The 18,774-nt window shown below is 46.8% G+C and overlaps 1 protein-coding gene across 1 annotated transcript in view; it reads right to left on the bottom strand.

Annotated features, from left to right (window-relative positions):
* Positions 1 to 18,774, bottom strand: part of Kcnq1 (potassium voltage-gated channel subfamily Q member 1) — a 323,081-nt gene that overhangs the window by 225,547 nt on the left and 78,760 nt on the right. Inside the window, exons 7-10 of the mRNA XM_028771042.1 lie at positions 14,618 to 14,728; positions 13,483 to 13,578; positions 11,817 to 11,939; positions 10,737 to 10,878 (exon numbers count right to left, since the gene is read on the bottom strand). Coding sequence (XP_028626875.1) covers positions 10,737 to 10,878; positions 11,817 to 11,939; positions 13,483 to 13,578; positions 14,618 to 14,728 — 472 coding nt within the window. The remainder of the gene's footprint in view (positions 1 to 10,736; positions 10,879 to 11,816; positions 11,940 to 13,482; positions 13,579 to 14,617; positions 14,729 to 18,774) is intronic.

The raw sequence follows: 18,774 nt of genomic DNA on the forward strand, positions 1-18,774 counted from the left end.
GAGAGAGAGAGAGAGAGAGAGAGAGAGAGAGAGAGAGAGAGAGAGAGAGAAATCATTAAACTGCTTTTCAGTGTTCCTAAATCACTGTGATTCAGTGTTACTGAGTCACTGTGACCATGACATGACATACAACTGGTTGAGTTCTTTCATGTTCTTACCAATACTTGGTCAGTGTCCTTAATTTTAGGCAATTGGTTGTTATGAAGTAGAGTCTACCTTTGTGCACGTCTTCAATAACTGATGATGCTGGGCATTGCCTTACATGCTTCCCTATATGTATTCCTTGCTATGAAGTGTTGGTTTAAACAATTTACCTATTTTTGTAATGTGTTACTTAGTTTTCAGTTTAAAGTGTCCATCACATCTTTTGAATATAAATTCTTTTTTAGGTATCAGGTATCTGGCTTTAAAAATATTTTCAGGTTTGGGATAGTGGCTCAGTGGGCAACACTGCTTGATGTGCAAACATGGAAACTGGTGTTCAAATCTCCAGCACCTACACTTTTAAAAACTGGTATGGTTATACATAACTGTAATCCTAGCATTGGGGTGGGGTGGGCAGAGACAGGCAGATCCGTGGAGCTTACTGACATGCCAGTCTGGCTGAAACACTGAATTTCCAATTCAGTGAGAGACTGCTTGAGGAAAAGAAGATAGAGAGCCATAAAAAAGGACAGCAATCATTTGTACTCTGCATGTGAGTTCATGGGCATACACAACTGCACACGCAATGCGATGCACACAAAAACACAGAATACTTTCTTTCAATATCTGTCTTTTTCATTGTGCCTTTCAAAAAGCATGCTTGAGAAGCCTGGCTGACCAATTTATTCCTATTACTCATATGCTTTTGATGCTGTGTCAAAGATATCCTTAACTATATTGTTGTATCCTATAAGTGTTAGTCTTTGAATTCAGTTCTATGACCATTTTGACATGGTTTTGTGGAGATGAGGATAAAAGTTCAGTGTTTGAAATGGATATCCAGTTTTTCTGTTTTGTCTCCTCCCCACAGAACAAAACAAAACATAACCTTCACACGTGGATTAGAAAGCATCTATCAATAAATATGAAGGTCCACCTGATCCCCAGTCTCCCCTGCTATCTGTTTGCTTTTTATGCTGACAGTATACATCTGGTGTTAATCCTCAAACCTTGTTCATGTTCAAAGTTGCTTTGTTATTCTAGGCTATTTGCATGCCGGTCTTTGACTGGCTTTATACTGAATTTAGAAATCAATATTGAACCTTGTAATTTGTGAACCTAATATGCATCTATATTTGTTTTTCTTGAGGTTTCACCAGCATGGTTACACAGGTTCCAAAGGAAAGCTCTTTTGTCCGATACATTTATATGCCTCACATATTTAGTGCTACTCCAAGTAGTATTTAAAAGTTTTCACCCGGCAGTGGTGGGAAACACCTTTAATCTCAGCACTTGGGAGGCAGAAGCAGGCAGATTTCTGAGTTCGAGGCCAGCCTGGGCTACAGATTGAATTCCAGGACAGCCAGAACTACACAGAGCAACCTGTCTTGAAAAACAAACAAACAAACAAACAAACAAACGAACAAAAAAAGTTTTCAATTCTATGTTACTTGTAGCTAGAATTTAGAAGTAGAATTGCTTTTCGCAGAGCTACCTTGTATCTGCAACTGAACTGAATCCGTATATTCCAGTGGCCAATCTGACACATCAGATTTTCTATACAGACAACCAGGAAATCTACAAATACTGCCAATTTAATTTCATTCCCAACTTGCTGTTTCTTATTCCAAAGGCAAGTATCCCCGACTTAATGTTGAATAGAAATCATAACACCAGATGTTTGTACTCTTGACTTATGTGGAAAACAGGTATTTGTTCATTGAATATGTTAACTGCAGACTTTTGTCGACAACCTGTTTCAGCCTGCCGAAGCTTCTATTTTTTATTAGTTTATAATTAATTTCTGCTAGATTTTTGTCAAGTACTTTCTCGGAATCTTCTCAGATTAATATGGCTTTCTTTTGTCATATATAGAGACATTGTATCCACAATAAATAACTGGGTTACATCTCTCCGCATTTTACCTTTCCCAGAAATTTTCCATTTCCTCTAAGTTATAGAATATAGTCATGAAGAGCTATACAGGACACTTTTGTAGTTTTAAGTCCTGTCATGTGTACAGAGCTGAGTATCTCACTTCTGACACTGACAATTGCGACATCACACTTGCTCTTTGGTCTATCTGGTTAGTCACTTATTGAATTTCCTGGCCTTAAAAAAAAATCAACATTGGTTTCATTATTTTTTTTTCTGTTTTTAGTTTCCTACTCCCCTCGCAAACTCTTACTTTCCTTTAGTCTACTTATTTTGGTTTATTTAGCTATTTTATAGTTCCCAGTATGAGGCCTTCTCTGAAGTGCTTGCATGGTGCTATATGGTCCTCTAAGAACTGTTTTAGCAATGCCCTATAAACTAGAGCATGTTTTGTTTTCACTTTCATTTGATTTAAAACATTCGGTTTTTTCTTAGATTTCTTCTCTGACCCTGTGTTATTCAGAGACATGTTCTTTATTTTCCATATATTTCAGAATTTGCCATCTTCTTAACTGATTTTTAATTTAATTTTATTGTGGTAAAAGAACATATGACTTGAGTAACTTTAAGTTTATGAAGATTTTTCACAGCTCAAAATACGGTCTGTCCTGGCATGTGCTCTCTGTAGCTGGCAGCTTTATTTATCCTGCTGTTCTCTACCAGCATTAATTAAGTCAACTTGATTCAAAGTATTGTTCAGATCTACATTTCTGTAGATTTTTGTGTCTAACAATATCGTTTCTAATAATAGAGACATTAAAACTACTTAGAGATTTTTTCCTTCTCCTTTTATACATATTATTTTCCTGGTTTTAGTTGTAAATTTTTTAAGAAACATCAACCCATGGGGCTCGAAAGATGCTTAGCAGTAAGGAGAGCACACTGCTCGTGCAGAGGACTCTAGTTTAGTTCTTAGCACCTACACTGGGCAGCTTACAACTCCTGTAACTCCAGAGGATTTGATACCTCTAGCCCTATGCAGGCACCTGCATTTTTGTACATATGCCCCTCCTACAATTAAAACAGAATAATTAATCACCAATAATTTAAGTGTTTTACATATACATTGTAGGGTCTGATATCAATTATTTTCATCATTATTTTCCTAAATAGTCACCAGTTGGGGACTTTATTTCTTCTTCAAGGATAGAAGTTTAAATGCCAGAAGCAGCATTGTTCAAAAGAGTAAAGTACTGAATAGATTTCTAACAAAAAAAATGTAAAGCTTGTAGGTCACTTTCCCATCAGATTCAAACAAGTTTGCAGAGTCTACGTAGCAGGTGAACACCACAAAATTATTGGCATAAATATTTGCCTAGAAACAACACAAACCAGTTTCAAAAGAATTTAAAATGACAGGCATTAATGCTCATGTCACAGTAAGTAGATAAAAGCAGGATTAAAACTGAACAGTCAATGTGGACCCAACCCAGGGATGACAGTCATCAAATGGGGGTGCACCCACTTTGTCATCAGGACACTGGGGATAGAAGTGAGAGGCCAGGTGTGGTGCTAATAAGAAGGTTCTGATCCAGGCTCAGAACACACCCAAGAGAGGACAGTTGCCCAAAACCCAACAGCCATAAGACAGCAGATGGTTATTCCTTTTCCTTTTCTCTGTATTTGTGCTCCATGGTGAATATAATTTACTTTTCTAATCAGAAAAATATATATAACTCTGAAAACTACAAAGTGGACATGTTTTCCACTTAAAGATATAGGTTACCCTTAAATATATACGATGCAGTGTGTAGACTATTGGGCAGATGTGCCAGGTGGGAAAGACCTGCCATGGGTCAAGACAGAAATGGCTAAGTAGGACACTGCTGGAAAGATGAGAAGAAACTGGGCTCTCAGATGTCACATGACCCTTCTAGGTGTAGAAGGGACATTACCTGCCCACACATCCAAGGTGGGCCCATTGCTCAGTCTACTCACTGATCATGCAGACTAGACACAACAAACAGGAGGTGAAAAGGCAGGGTGATAGCGCCATGTTCACAACAACAGCCTCAGAGAGAAGAGGAGTCATCAGGACACTGGGGATAGAAGCAAGAGGCCAGGTGCAGTGCTGATAAGAACCTGATTCAGAACTTACCCAAGAAGCTTCGACCAACCTTCCTATTGGCCTCACCATAGCCTACATCCCATCAGTGAGGTAGGTTCTCTAACCCAAAAGTACTAACTTCCTCAGGACTCTGAGGCTGTTATGAGTCATTTGTGACAACTGGGAGGATTGTTAGAAGTTTCCATTAAGTCCTGGGCTGTACATACCTGAAGCCCAGGATAATAGGTGCAGTGGCACAAAGAGCAGTAGGCCTCCTATTATCCTATAGTCAGGCCTGGCCCTTCTACCCTGGTGACTCTGATGCAGCATGGTGCAAAGTCACAGAAGAGCTGCTCTTCCCTCTGCAGCTGGCACTGGCCTCACACTTGGAGTTCCCCAGGGCTAATCTATAAACCACCTGCCTCATAGTAACATGAGTGCCTATTACAGATTCCAGGACCTTACCACAGTCAGCACAGCCCACAGTACTGAGATATGAGTTTCTAAGTCTGCTGCAGATGAGCTCTGGCCTCCTGTGTAGACAGAGCTTTCTCTGACACAGAGAAGAAGCTTCGGGGTCTAGCACCAAGTAGAACCTCTGTCCTAAAAATCCACTCCCTGCAAGTCCCTGGGTAAGTTTGTGGAAACAGAACACCTGCCTTGCATGTACCTCTGGGATCACCTGATAAACGTGGCTCTGGAATCAGTCCTGAGGGCTGGTAACAGAGCAGGTGCAGCTGGGCAGAACACATTCAGCCTGAAACAGCTGACCTGGGACTCAGCCTGCCCAAGTAGTCACATGTGGAATCTGATGGTCCCAAAAGAAAAAAGGTGAGTGTGGAATCTTCATGAGGCAAGAAGTGGTAACTGAGAACCGCACACCATAACCTGCCAATGTAGAACTAGGCCCTATAGAGGTTACAAAAGAGTAGACTCAAGGGAAACATAAACAAAGCAAATGAAAAAGGCCACACACTAGTGGGCAGGGAAATGAAGGAAATTCAGTTGTCTTGGTCTATTCTTCCTGGTGTATAAAACCAAAGGTCCTTGCTTGACCTGTGTGACAGAGGCCTGCTTTCTAAGACATACGTCTCCGCTCCCAGTGCATGAGCTCTCTATAGAATCCTGATTGTGTTCCCTGGGCTATCCTGTTGGAGAGTAATGTGCTCTATCTCCCAGGAACCTTAGAGATAAACGCTGTTATGAACAAGAGTACATGGAATTAGACTAAAAGCACTGCAGATGTTGTAATTGTCAACAGATGCTGCAAAAATAAACACATTCACAAGGTTTCAAAATTAAAACTTGAGATGTAAAATCTGAGAGAGGTGCAAGGTGCTAAAACCAAGCTGATTTAAAGTTCTGTGCAAGGATGCACAGAAAGAGAAAATACAGGGAAAGGCAATGGATGAGACACACCTGTAGTTAGCAACAACAACAGTATGGATAGCCTAAGAAGGACATGAGATAGCCAAGGACAAGCTGAGATGGTCCAACAGAAGATTCTAGAAGGGAGGCTTGAAAGATACTTCAGTCTGTAAACTACTTGCTTCACAAGGACCTTGGTTTTATCTCCAGAACTGATATAAAAATATGCATGGTGTGGTGGCATGTGTTTCCAATCCCAGCAATGTGGAAGCAGAGATAGTGGGATTCCTGGAGTTCAATGACCAGCCAGTCTAGCTTAATTAATAAACAATAGGCCAATAAGAGACTCCACCGCCAAAGAGGAGACAGTGTTTCTGAGAATGATACCCAAAGTTGTCCCCTGGCCTCCACACATAAGCATATGTACACACACAGTTTCCGGTAGATATAGTAGCCACTTTGCTTGCTTGATAAAAGACATAAGCCCTTAGATTCCAGAGTCAGTATCACAACCCGTGATTTAAAAAAAAAAAAATCCACCATGTTGATACATCATAGTTTAGGTAACACTAAACTCAAAAGAATTTACAGAGTCACCAGGAGTGAAACGGTCATGCCCAAAGAGATGTTCCTATGTATCTTTTTCCCCAATTGAATCATCATCTAGGAGTAAGTACACAATTAAAAGATGCAACCCAGCTGCAATTGAATGCTCACCGAGACTATCCCTAGAGGAAGCCTAGACTTCAGGAAGAAGGAGGTTCAGTTAATCTGCAAGCAAGCCTCAGAGGTTCACACTGGTAGCAATGTGAACAACTAATGAGAAGAGTGTAAAAAAAGATAAAATAAAACACTGGGCAGCACCTTCCAGGAGGTAGATGTGTGTGTGTGTGTGTGTGTGTGTACCTGTCTGTTTCTGTGTGTATGCAAGTGTACATGAGTATGTGTGTGCATGTGTGCATATGTGTGTGTGTGTTTGTGTGTGTGTGTGTGTGTGTGTATGTGTGTAAGTGAGGATATGGCAGTACCTAGAACAAAACCAGATGTCATGGGACCTCAAGAGATGGGTCCACATGAGACAACAACCAGCAATACATTCAATATATAATCCTATGGGGGCCATAGAAATCCAAGCCCAGCCTGGATTGGAGTAGAGTACATCCAGCAAGCACCTCTGTCACTGACAACTTTTTGAACTGGAAGTCAGAGATGCTGTTTGACACACGCTAGCAGTCCTACTGCATATATGGGAACAATCAAACCTCACCCACAGTGATATCTCTGAATATAAAGCACTCACTCCATCTCTGAGCAGTGGCTGCTAGTGTTGAGATGCCCACTAAGCCTACAGTGAGTCGTCAAGATTCCTATGGACAGCAGCAGCCAAGTTACCAGGGTCAGGTTCTTTGGGCCTGAACTTGGACAATAGCTTCTCCATCAACTAGGGCCCTGGGCCTTGCTCTCCACTTCTTCCTTGAGCCTGAATATCAATCCCTCTTGGACGCTAGTAAGTTGAATGGCATGTGGCTTGAGTCCTTCAAGAGTGAAAGACAATCAAGATCTCTCAGGCCTAGATGGTCCCCTGAACCCTCTCTAAGTTGTTAGCATTGTTTCTGTCCCCAATAAAAGCACAAGATCCTGGCAAGAGTGGTGAGCCTTTGGGAGAGGAGTAGATTTCTTTCTGCATTCCACAGTGTTTCCTTACAGGGGACACAGACCCATTTTTACTGCAGAGTAGCCTGGGCCCTGATGCTACCCCAAAAGACCCCTTCTCTTACCTGTTTCCATCAGTCGAATTCCACCACACCTGTACACATTTCTTAGCAGAATTTAGTAGAGTGTCCTTAGGATATATGTGTGCCCTGGAGAGGTCCCTGCATGATTCTGGGCTTCTGTTAGTCATCTCTAGTTAGGGGCAGCACTGCAACTCACTTCTACCCACTATACACTAAAAGGGTATACACTGAAAGTATACAGGTGGATTTTTGCACACCATGAACAGGTGAGTGTCCCCTGCAAGGACAACATGATGGCTCCCTAGTTCTCACACACAGATGAGGTCCAAGTCCTGGTTTGGCCTGGCACTAGAAGTCAGTGTGACTGCTTGGGATCTGCCTCGTGGGAGCAGGCACTCTGGGGCTTTCCCAGTGATAGCATCCCTCCCTCCCCGCCTGGGATTAGCACCTCATCTCTATGCCAGAGTGCTCAAGATTCCCAAGAGTCTCTTGGGTAAGTAGATTTGGGTGTATCAGGTAACTTGTGGAGTAGAGGTTGCCCCAGGTCCTTAGAGGGGCCAGACCAGTGGCTCAATCTCTAAAATCTGGTGGCTCTGGACTAGGCTGACTTATCTCATTAACAGAAAGAGACGGCACGATGTGGGAGCATTCCACAAGCAGTGCTGCTTTCTCTGCTCGTGCACCTCATTAACATGCCACAGACATCACTGCGGACTTCATAACACTAAGCAGGCTGAATGGACGGCAGGGACACTGCTGCCCCGTATTCAGAAAACATCGAGTGATGCTTCTCCTGGGCAGGCACAGGGCTGCATCCCTGCCGCCTCTGCTCACGCCCAACCTGCCCATTAGCATTAGCAGAAAGCCCCTATTTGCATTGAGACAATGGTCCTACCCCTGAAGCAGAGCTGCAGGGGCACTGGGCATTTGTTGGCACAATTGCCCTTTGTGCCCGCTCCACTGGGCAGGCGGGAGTATGTCCCAGGGGCTCATGGAGATGTGGCCAGCCCCGAGCCAAATCCCCATGCCATCTGATGAGGACGCAGCAGCTTGGCGCTCAGTAAAGTGGGGCCCAGGCTGGGTCCTGACAGACGGGATGCCTAGGATAGCCTTCAAGAGCATAGAACAGCCATGGCCCCTTTCTTGAACACTTCCCACCCTCCTGCCAAGATGTGGTGGCAGGAACAATTACGCAGGATACCGATCAGCTGCCCTTGGACAAGCTGAACTTGGTAGGCTGAGGCTCTGACACTTGTCAGAAGAAAGATGAGGAACAATATTGTTGGTCACCCTCTGTTATACCTGAAACTGTCCTTACAACTTCCAATGAGCTGGTAGTTTCTGGAGGATCCTAGAACATTCTACTTAGTCACAAAACATTCTGGCAGGTCCCAGGCATTGGGAAGAATTCTAAGAAGGGAGAGACACACCTAAATGACAGCAGAGTGGAGGGACAGAGTGTCAACTCAGGAGATACTATTGCACATACATTGTTGGTCTCGACCCTTAGTTCCTACTCTACCAAGCATCCAACATCAGTGCCTCCTTCCTGCCAAGCACAAGAACTGGCCACATGGCACATGAGGCTAGGCATGACTCTTGGTGGCCCAAATATGGAAGTGAGATGTCCAGTCCCCAACAAGACACTCAAATGAAGCCTTCTCATGGAACCTGAGACTCTTGAAGGTAAGCAAAACAGTTCTAAATGAGAAGCAAGACTCTGATGCCAGAAACCAGGACCACAGGAGCCAGCATTAGGCCCTGGGTTGCCTATCATTGCTGGTGCAATCAGGGTGGGGTGGGTGTGGGGGAATGAGCTAAATACTGGTACCTTTGACCTCTCCATCTGGAAAAGGATCTCCCTGACCTCAAGTACCGAGGTCCAACTATCATTCTTTTATGCTTTCAATCAGGTGTCTCTGCCACCCAGGACTGCATCTTGGGCAGGGTCTTTAGAAATATGTGTGAGGCCTCTCCTCCCTGCCTTTGGAGGGGTGGTCCTGGACTCCCCCAATTCATACTCTGGTCCCTTAGATAAAATGGCATAGCATTTGCATAAAACCTTCTTGTACATCTTCATGGCATCTCCAGATTCTTTAGAAGAGAAACTTCCATGTAATAGTCTGTAACAGATTGAGTCAGAGGATGAAGAACCTGTGGACACTGGATGTCTGGACTATTTGCCTCAACATACAGTCTTGAGAGGAAACAGCTAGCAAGACAGTGTAAAGGACTTCCCAGGAGATGCTGAGCAAAAAGCATGTGGTGACATGAGCCACATCCCAGGCCTACCTCACTATCTAGCTCACTATCTTGATACCCACACTTTTCAGAGGAAGGGAAAGACCAGAACTGTTCAAATTAGAGTTATAGGCAGCTGCTAGAGTCATTCACCCTAAGGTGGGCACTGAAGTTTTCAGAGAGATGTGAGAGCTACAGGGGCTGTCTCCCAAGGGTTATGCTATAAACTCAGACTGTACACTCCACATCTGGGACCAGGAGTGTGAGAATCCCAGACCCACAAAGCCCCGTCTCCTAGGATGATGCTTGACAGTATGTCATAGTAATGGAAACAGCACATGTACCTCCTGAGAAGTCTCTCTGGTAAGGAAACCCTTTACTCCTGCTGTGGTCCCCTTCCAGTCTGGAGGAAGGATATGAAAAGAGTGCCCTTAGCCTATCTGGTGTGTAACTGGTGACCCAGAATCACTTCTAGAGCATGCCATATTCCCATTGCATGGCCTGGAAAATATGTTTGACCTCTCTGAATTCCCTTATCACAGAGCCTTACTATGGCCTTACAGAGACAAAACTAACTAGGGCTCAGGCATGCAAATCTTTCACAGTTTTATATCACCAGGTCCCATGAGCCTGGCCTCATCCAGGACCCATAGAAGGAAGAATATAGGGATATAGGATGGTGATACTAGATACAAACCCAGGGCTGTATAAGAAATGTGTCCATCAAGACACTGACCCCTGCAAAATGCCCTCATGATTTCACCAGCTAGCCACTGGCCCTCCAGGGCCTGCAGGCGCTTCATCTTTACCACCCTCACCTCTGGGCTTCCACATCAGTGGGCAAACCTCCAAGAGGTCACTTTAGCCATTTTTCAAACAAAGACTTTGGGTGCCAAAAAGAGAAGCCCAGTGAATAGAACACATATGTCACCTTCCCTCTTGTGGCCAGGTCGGGCCATGCTGACTCCTCAACATTCTAAGCCAGTGGTAGGCATCTTCTCAACAGACTGCATAGTGATTACCATCTTGGAAAGGCTAGTGGAGCATGGCTTCAAAGCCTCCAGAAGCTTCTAGATCTACTCTACCTTCCATCCTCTAGTAGCAGAGACCTCAAGCCGTGCTTGGGCTTCCAATGTAGGCAAGTGACTGTATATGTGCTATGGGACCTTATGGACAGAGTGCCAGGGAAGAACTAGGGATGGATTGACCCTGCTGCAGGCTCAGTCCCAAGTGTCCTGGCCCTGCACACGTGGGATCTTGCTTACCTGAGCTGTCATAGCCATCAATAGAGAAATGGTCTGGCCTCCGATCCTCTGGGGGATCATAAGTGATGTGAGGGACATTGAACATCTTCTCTCCCGGACTCATCCCGTTATCCTTATCCAGCTTGAACTTCTTCTTCTTTACCTAAAAAGTCCACATGAGGAGTGGCAGTTCCTGAGCACTGTCTGCCCGATCTTTAACCAACCCCAGACCGGTGGAGTCCTGAGCCCAGGCTTGAAATGTGTACCCTGAGGGAACTTAGGTCAGGGGGTTGAGCTCCAGTACCTGCAAACACTGGTGAAATGGGGCTTCAGTGAGCTGGTGCTGCTGCATGGTTCAGAGTGTTGCTTGGCCCAGTGTGGCCCTCTATAAGCTACAGCCTAAGAAAGGCAGGCAAACAAAAACAAACAAACAAAAACCCAGCCGACTGTAAATATGCAAGCTTGCACCAGGACAGTAGGGCTGAAGGCTAAGGCAGCAAAAAGGCACTGGAGCCTCTTTAAAGAGGTGCCTCAGAGAAAGTGGGGGAGCAGGTTGTGTGAAGCCACAGAGAGGGAAGAGCAAGTTCAAGTGTCCAATGACAGTTGGATGCTGGCAAGGTTGTCTTTTCAAGGAGGGAGGGGCAGGCAGAAAAGGGAAGAGCCCTAACCTTTTCCTCACTGCTCCAGGCAAATGGCAGGACTCTTGTCCACTGCTGCTGGAACTTGACTCTCTGTGAGCTAGAGCTCCAATACCTTCCTGTTCTGTCTGCTTTACCTAGTAAGGAATGCCCAGCACCAGGATCCACTCAAGACCTTCCTTCCAACAGCTTATGGAGCTGGCAGCTCCTGTTCCAGAAGCACTCTCATTTCGAGAAGACCTATTGTATCCTGGTCTTTGCAGTTCATTATGGCTCCAAGGATGAAGGAAATGAGATCAACAGGGATCAGGCATGGAGGAGACCTCCTCTGACCTCAGAACAACGTTGACACCCTAATGAGCACCACACTGAGCGGCAATGCCAGAGCCTCATACGCCACCTCTACATCTTCCTGACCTACTAATATGCAGTACCCATCCTGGTAGCCAGTGAGGCTGCTTACCATCACAGACTTTTTAGGCTTGGGGCTGGGGGACAGCAGAGTGTGACTCCGAGCAGGCTTCCGGACATAGATCTTCCATGTGGATGAGTCAGGATTCTCAGCAGCATAGCACCTCCATGCAGTCTGAAATCAGGCAGAGGGAAATGGAGAGAGGGGTCATTGGTCCAGCCACTCAGTGGTACCTCTCAAAGAATCTTCAACTCTTCCTGAGCCCCGGGCCCAGATTGTTCCATGGCTCATTCCCTGACAGCAAGGCTCAGCCCTCTAGGGCTAGGAAAGAGACTGTCTCATGCATTAACTATCTATTACTTGAGCCACTGCTAAAGAGGGTCTTGAGCAAGCCCCAGACATACAGAGGTGCTCAACTAAGGCAGAGTTAGAAAACCAGATTTTACTCAGAGAAAGAAAGTGTGGAAAGGGGCTGGCCAAGCCTTTGTGAGTCCCAGAAGGGTGTGGAGGAGTAGAGCCCCAGGGCCCAGTGGGTGGTGAGGCCTCCCAGGATTTCAGGTGCTAGCCTGTGGCATGAGGAGTCTCTGATGACTACAGATGAAACTCTTGGGCAATGTTCAGGAGGGAAACCCCCTCCCCTTAGTCATCATAGAAAGATGACCTGGGGAAGACACTGGAGGGGCCTGAAGGAGCCAGGTGAGCAAGAAGGGGGAAGGAACAGATACCAAAGCCTCTTATGGGGACATATCATGGTGGCTTTGTCACTATAGGCCCTATGGGCATGAGAACATAAAACTAGTTGAAAGTTCTTTCTCCTGGCAAGGCTTCTGAGTGACAGCCCTATGCTATGACAACCTAGCATAGACACAAAATCCAAGCAGGGATGCCTATGACCTGTTTGGACCGTTTGGAGACCCTTCCAAGGGCTTTATGTCTCACGTATACCCTATCTGGGCAGCTCAATACCTCATGCAGCCTGCAGCTCCTGCTAGCATACCCCATGTTGTCTATGTTTCCAACTCACACCGGTATGAGCCCTGGCACATCTTCCATGTGGGCATGGCCTCTGAAGGAGTCCTGTCCACAGACCATGTGGTTCCTGAGCAGTGGCCTCTATGCTCAGTTGAGGAACTAAATAACTGCTTGGGTATGTTAATGTGGCCAAGGCGGGTTAGTGGGTCTGATTTAAGGTTTTCCCAAAATGAGAAGCCGTGGGGTCAAGTCAGGCCTGGGAAAGCACACAACTGCGACTGCAGGCCTCATGGTTGCTGCTATCATGACCAGGCAGATAGTTCTGGAAGGGCATCAGAGGAACAAGTTGGGGCCCAGGACTGTGCTAGAAGCTTAGATAAGACCACTAGAGCTACAACCTTTGAGAAGGGCTGCCCCTTACCCAGGGTTCTGCCCAGATCAGAGAATTCAGGAAACTGAGGCTGACCAGCAGAGTATAGACTGACTAAGTGGCCATGGTCAGGCCTCGCCCTAGTCTGCAAGTATGGCTTTCAATGGGAACAGTATGAGGAATAGTGGTCCTGCATTCCTGTGCCCACCCTATCATCTTAATAGTGAGTACTTTCCCAGAGAGCTACCTTACCACGGGAGGAGTCACAGCAAAAGGATCCATGGCTCTCAAGCAGTGGACATGGCTGGGAGTGATGCCAACGCCTGGACAGATGTAAGTACATAGCACTGACAGCCCGCCAGGCATAGCACATACCTGGATGAGTGAGGCTGCAGCTGGGATCTGCCGGTTGAAGTGCTTCTGCCTCTGCTTCTGCTGGACCTTCAGTGCAAACCCAGAGCCAAGAATCCCCTGGTAAGGGACAGAAGGTGCCCATTGTTACACAAGCCATGCTGGCCAGTGCCCAGCAGAGGACAAGGGTCCCACGGAAGAGCAAGAAGCAAACACATCTGGAGACCAGGTTTGCACAGTGCCCAGGGCTGTGGTCAGGCAGGCACTACCAGAAGGTGGGTTTGAGACAGCAGATGCCACATGCGGGTAGTCTCTAGGCTCAGCCTGCCTGCCCTTGCCAGCTGGGGAAGCAGAATTCATTTTTCAGGGCTGATTCAACAGGAAGCTTGGCTCTAGAAGAAACCTGAGGACTCTCTACACATTTTTTGGCACCACCTGTGAGAAGCCAGGTAATTTAGCCATCAGCTTGTGCCCCTGGGGGAGAGGGACCATAACCCTAGGGGAGTGGGAGTTTGAGACTGTCCTTAGCAAGAAGCCCACAGCTACTGTAGCCAGAGTGGCCAGAGGAAGCAGTGGCAGAGATGGAGTACTGTCTCAGTAGCTGGGGGCCATGCAGGGGACACACATTGTGTGTCATGACCCATATCCATGTGTCACACATGCTCATGTAACAGACACTCAAATACACATCATCTCCCATGTGTTACAGAGACTCCCATGTGAAATATAGACACTATATGGACACGGAACACATGTGCAAATACAGGTATATACATGACACACAAAATCACAAACACACACACATACATATACACATAAACAGCACACTATTCAAATGTAATACAGATACTTGTACATGTAACACATGTAATACAGTATATAAACACAACATGTATAAAACACACCTATGATGACACCTGTGTGTGTCCCAGATAGCACATATGTGTAGACATAGGTTTATGATTTTTGGAAAGGTCACAAGACAGGGCCACTCCTGGCTGCAGAGCAGACCTGCAGGTTCTGCCTGGTCTGGTCTCCTGTATCCTGCCACTTCTGTGAAGTGCCATAACAATGCCTCCTTACTCTACTTCAAGGAATGCCTAGGAGGTGGGGCAAGGGTGAGTGGGAAACAAAGGAGAAAGTATTAATAGGTACCCACCGCTGGGAGTGCAAAGAAGGATATGGCGAAAACAGAGAAACAGGAGGCGATGGTCTTCCCAACCCATGTCTGGGGTACCTTATCCCCATAGCCAATGGTGGTGACTGTGACCTGCAAGGAAGAAGAACTGCAGTCAGTGGCTGGCAGGCTGAGAGCCTCAGACAGGACACCTGCCAGCCTCAACACGGTGGCTTGATGACCAGAGAGACCAACTTAAAACCCTGCCCACCAGGAGAGTGAGGCACAGTTCTCAGAAAGTACCAGGGACAGCAATATGGTGAGTTGGTTTTAAGTTTCTGAGTCTCCTAAGTCCCTCAACTCTGATTACTACAGATGACACAGCCCTAGGGTTACAGAGAGATTGGGGTGTGCAGGACAGGCAAAGAGCTCAGAGCCCACCCACAGGAGCCAGACTTCCTGCCCCATTACAAGAATCCCTCTCCTGGCCACCAAAGTTGCAGTGCACTGGCCCCCAGGAGGCCGGAAGCTCCCACTGAGGCCAGCGTCCACAAAGCCCCAGGATGGGGCTGACATGCTGCTTCCTGCCACCAGCCCAGGGATCCAGATGTTTTATTTTTCCTTTTCAGAGAGAATAAGACAGGGCTCTAGCCTTCTTCTTGGTGGGAGAGCAGTGTCCAGGGTGTGCAGTGGGACAACAAAAGTGAGGGGCTGCCCCCCAGCCACCCCCTGCTGACATCTGAGATCTGCTCCTGGGGCCTCTGATGAGGGACTGGGAGGCCCTACCCTGGCTATGCCTAACTGCTAGGTCACACCATGAGGCTGCCTAGGGCCTGCTGTGAGAACAGAGTGGTTACATTCACCAACATGCAGTCCTCAGGGTCACAACACACTGTCCCGATCAGGCCTTCAGTGAAGGCAGATCCGTGTGAAGGGAGACCCTGTCCATTCAAGGTCTTTATAGCCTGATCACTCTAGATACCTCAGCTGTCACCCCCTGGGGGCCAGATGACAACCACCCAGCTAAGATCTACATGAGAACCTTTAAGTGAACCTCTGCCCAACAGGGTCAACAAGGATGGGATCTGGGGGAACACCATCTAATAGACTCCAACTGAAGTGAGGCCCAGAGAGGAAGCTTATGATCCCCACACCACCTCCAGCCCACAGGCATCACTACCCACTCCATTCCCAGATGGACTGCTGCTGTGGACCACAACTTTTCCCCAGTGGCCACTAAAGAGGAGGGGAAGGCAAGAGAACCCTGGGAGTCAGAAGTTAATATGTACATATGAATAGGCATAGAGATAGGTGATCACAGCACAGGCAAGCACTCTGACCAACTTCAGCAGGGGAACAGAGGACAAGGACAGCAAGAGTAACCCCACAGTGCCAAGTTTGTTGCTCTGGCCAGTATGTTAACAGGTCATGGAGCAACAGGTCAATTTTTCCTGGATGGCAAACAACAGAGCAGGCCACAGCTGGGCCCAGGCCACCACTGGGCCACCCTTCAGTGCTGCACCATGCTATAGAGGCTGCATCCTTGTGTTTTCTCACAATTGCCCACATGAAATCTTCCCCACAATGTCATTATCCTTAAACAAATCCATGCCCTACACAAACAGAGGACATAGCAAACCATTCATAGCTGGGCCCTTTAAAGGGACCACCCTGTTCTACATATGTGGGCATATAGTTAGTTGTAAACATGCCTCACATGGAGACAAGGATACCCGTTCACACTCATATGCACACGAGGAAACATGCACCACTGACTGAGCTGAGGCATTATGAGGGTGCGCGTACACACTGCATAAGTTCACAAAGGGGTCTAGAGGTTATACCCATGACTGACAGCCAGGGCACATGCTGTCCAGATATCTTATATGCACACACACCTGAAACCACTCATATAATGTAAGTTGAAGACAAGCAGCTCCAGGGACTGAGGGCATGGCTGCCAGCCAGCTGCTGGATGAGAGGGCTCAAGGGAGCTGAAGCTCCTTACTAGTGGTGTCTTCCCAGAGGGCATGCACCCCACATGTGAGAGCTGGCCCACAGCTGCCTTCTCTAGGGAGCCAGGCACATGACAGGAGCTACTCGTGAAAGTAGACTGGGGTTGGAGACACCAAGAGTTCAAGATCATCTGGGATATATGGCTTATGTGAGGCTAGCCTTGGCTATATGAAACCCAGTCCAAAAATGGTGGTGGGGGGTGGAGAGGAGGGAGGAAGGTTGGAAGGAGAGAAGGAGGGAGGGAAGAAGGAAGGGAAAAGGGAAAGAAGGAAGGAAGAACAACATCTACAAAGTTGGAGGGAGAATGGCCTAGATGGCAAGCTGGGAAGAAACATGGGTGAATAGAGAGGAAACTCCTTATGTAGGAAAAAAAATACCTGAGGCTATGCTTTTCCCTAAAGGCTTAGCTAACCCTGCACACCTTGCATCAAAAGGAGGAAGGGCCCAGTGCAGTGGTCCTGAGTACTGGCCAGCCCTCTGTTGGAGGGCACCTAACTACTAGGACCCTCTTATTTCTCCTGGGTCACCACAGAGTTCCTAATCTAGTTCATGAGTCCTCTCTCCCAGGTGGCCTGTCCCTGTCAAATTGCTTTTCCCCCAAGTCACAGACTCAGCAACTCGGGAATGGATCACTTTATAGAGCTGTTTGGAATGTGTCCCCAGTGGCCAGATCTGCAAGTCTCTTGTGCCAATGAATAGAGGGACCTTTCAAGGACCCAACCAATAATAGGTCACCTGAGCCATACACACTTGAGTTCATAGATTGCTGTCCCAGTGACAGAACCTGTCCGACAGGCTTTGTATGGCTTGTGGGCCCCCCTCATCCTCCTTGAACAGGGCCCCATATCAAGGAATAAGAGATTGGGAAGGATTTTCAGAACTAGTGATACTTAGTCTCCTCCTTTTGAATCTAAAGGTGGCCTAGCTGAGAACCACAACCATTCCTGGAGCTCACCTTCTGCATGCTCACTGACTTAACTCATCTATATTGGTTAACTAGATGTGCCCAAAGAAGCTACTTGACATGCCCAGGACTCCATAGCTGATGCCTGGTGGACGTGGGAGGTGAGTCCAGCTTGGTCTCTATGTTGGCCTCACAGCATGTCAACCTCCTACCACACGTTTCATACTTCCTGATGCTGTCTGCTTCCTCCAGGTGAAAGGCACTCTGGGAAGCTCTATTCTTGAGACTTGCACAGGCAACTCCTCAATGGCATGAGTTCAATCTGTGTATCACCATCACCTAACCTGCTGAGTCTGTATAATAAATCTAGGCACTGGTTACTGAATAGCAGGTACAAAAAGATGGACATGTTTCATAGAGACTCCTCGTTATCCTATAAGGCCCAACTATAAAGACTCCTCCTTGGGAAGAGCTTTCTTGGAAGGAGCCTGGCAGACCTTCATTCAGTCTTTGCTGCTTAATCCACATAGAACCTACACAGAAGAGCAAAGGGTTTAGTGCTACCAGCCCTGGACCCTGCTCTGGCCTTCACTTCTCCATAGTCAGATCGATCCTGAAGAATAATGCCTCCCATAGACAGTTCCACAGAGCTTGCATGTGACTAAGAGACCTCCCAACTCTAAGGCCCTTCTGGCCTGGCTCTGCAGGATGCAGTCCAGCCTGGGAGGTGGGAACTTTCCAGAGCCTCCAGGTGAGGAATGAAGAGCCGTCAGACTGGGTTTTTTAAAGGACTGAAATACAGGGTGGGGTTCCAGCCTGCTCACTTGAAGTTCTGTATTTAGCCACTCAGGATAAACAGAGCCGGCAGCCGCCTGTTTTCAGAGACCCCCAGGCATTAAACAGAGGAGCCCGTGTTTGCAGAAATGCCGTTTTCCTGCACTCAAACCTTAATACAAACAAATGCGTTCTGTTTCAAGTGTAAAGGAAAGTTTGAGGGGCTCCTCAAATGCTTCACACCCACACTTGGACATTATATTAGGGGGTTCTGGGTTCCAGGGATCTTACACCCATGTGGGTATTCCCTCTGGAGGAAGGGGATGCAGTCTATAGTTTGCTTTCCAGCTGTAAGAACTCGCAGTCTATGAAGACAGGGCCACCCCACAAAATGCCGCCTGGATACCTACATTCTGGACTTATCTGTGTCCCCCACATGGTTTACCCAACCCCAACCCAGACTATGGTTTTATTCAAAATTACAGGCTTCCTTCTGAGTCTCCTG

Source organism: Grammomys surdaster, unplaced genomic scaffold, assembly GCF_004785775.1.
Source record: "Grammomys surdaster isolate TR1022 unplaced genomic scaffold, NIH_TR_1.0 205, whole genome shotgun sequence".
NCBI classification, from domain to species: domain Eukaryota; kingdom Metazoa; phylum Chordata; class Mammalia; order Rodentia; family Muridae; genus Grammomys; species Grammomys surdaster.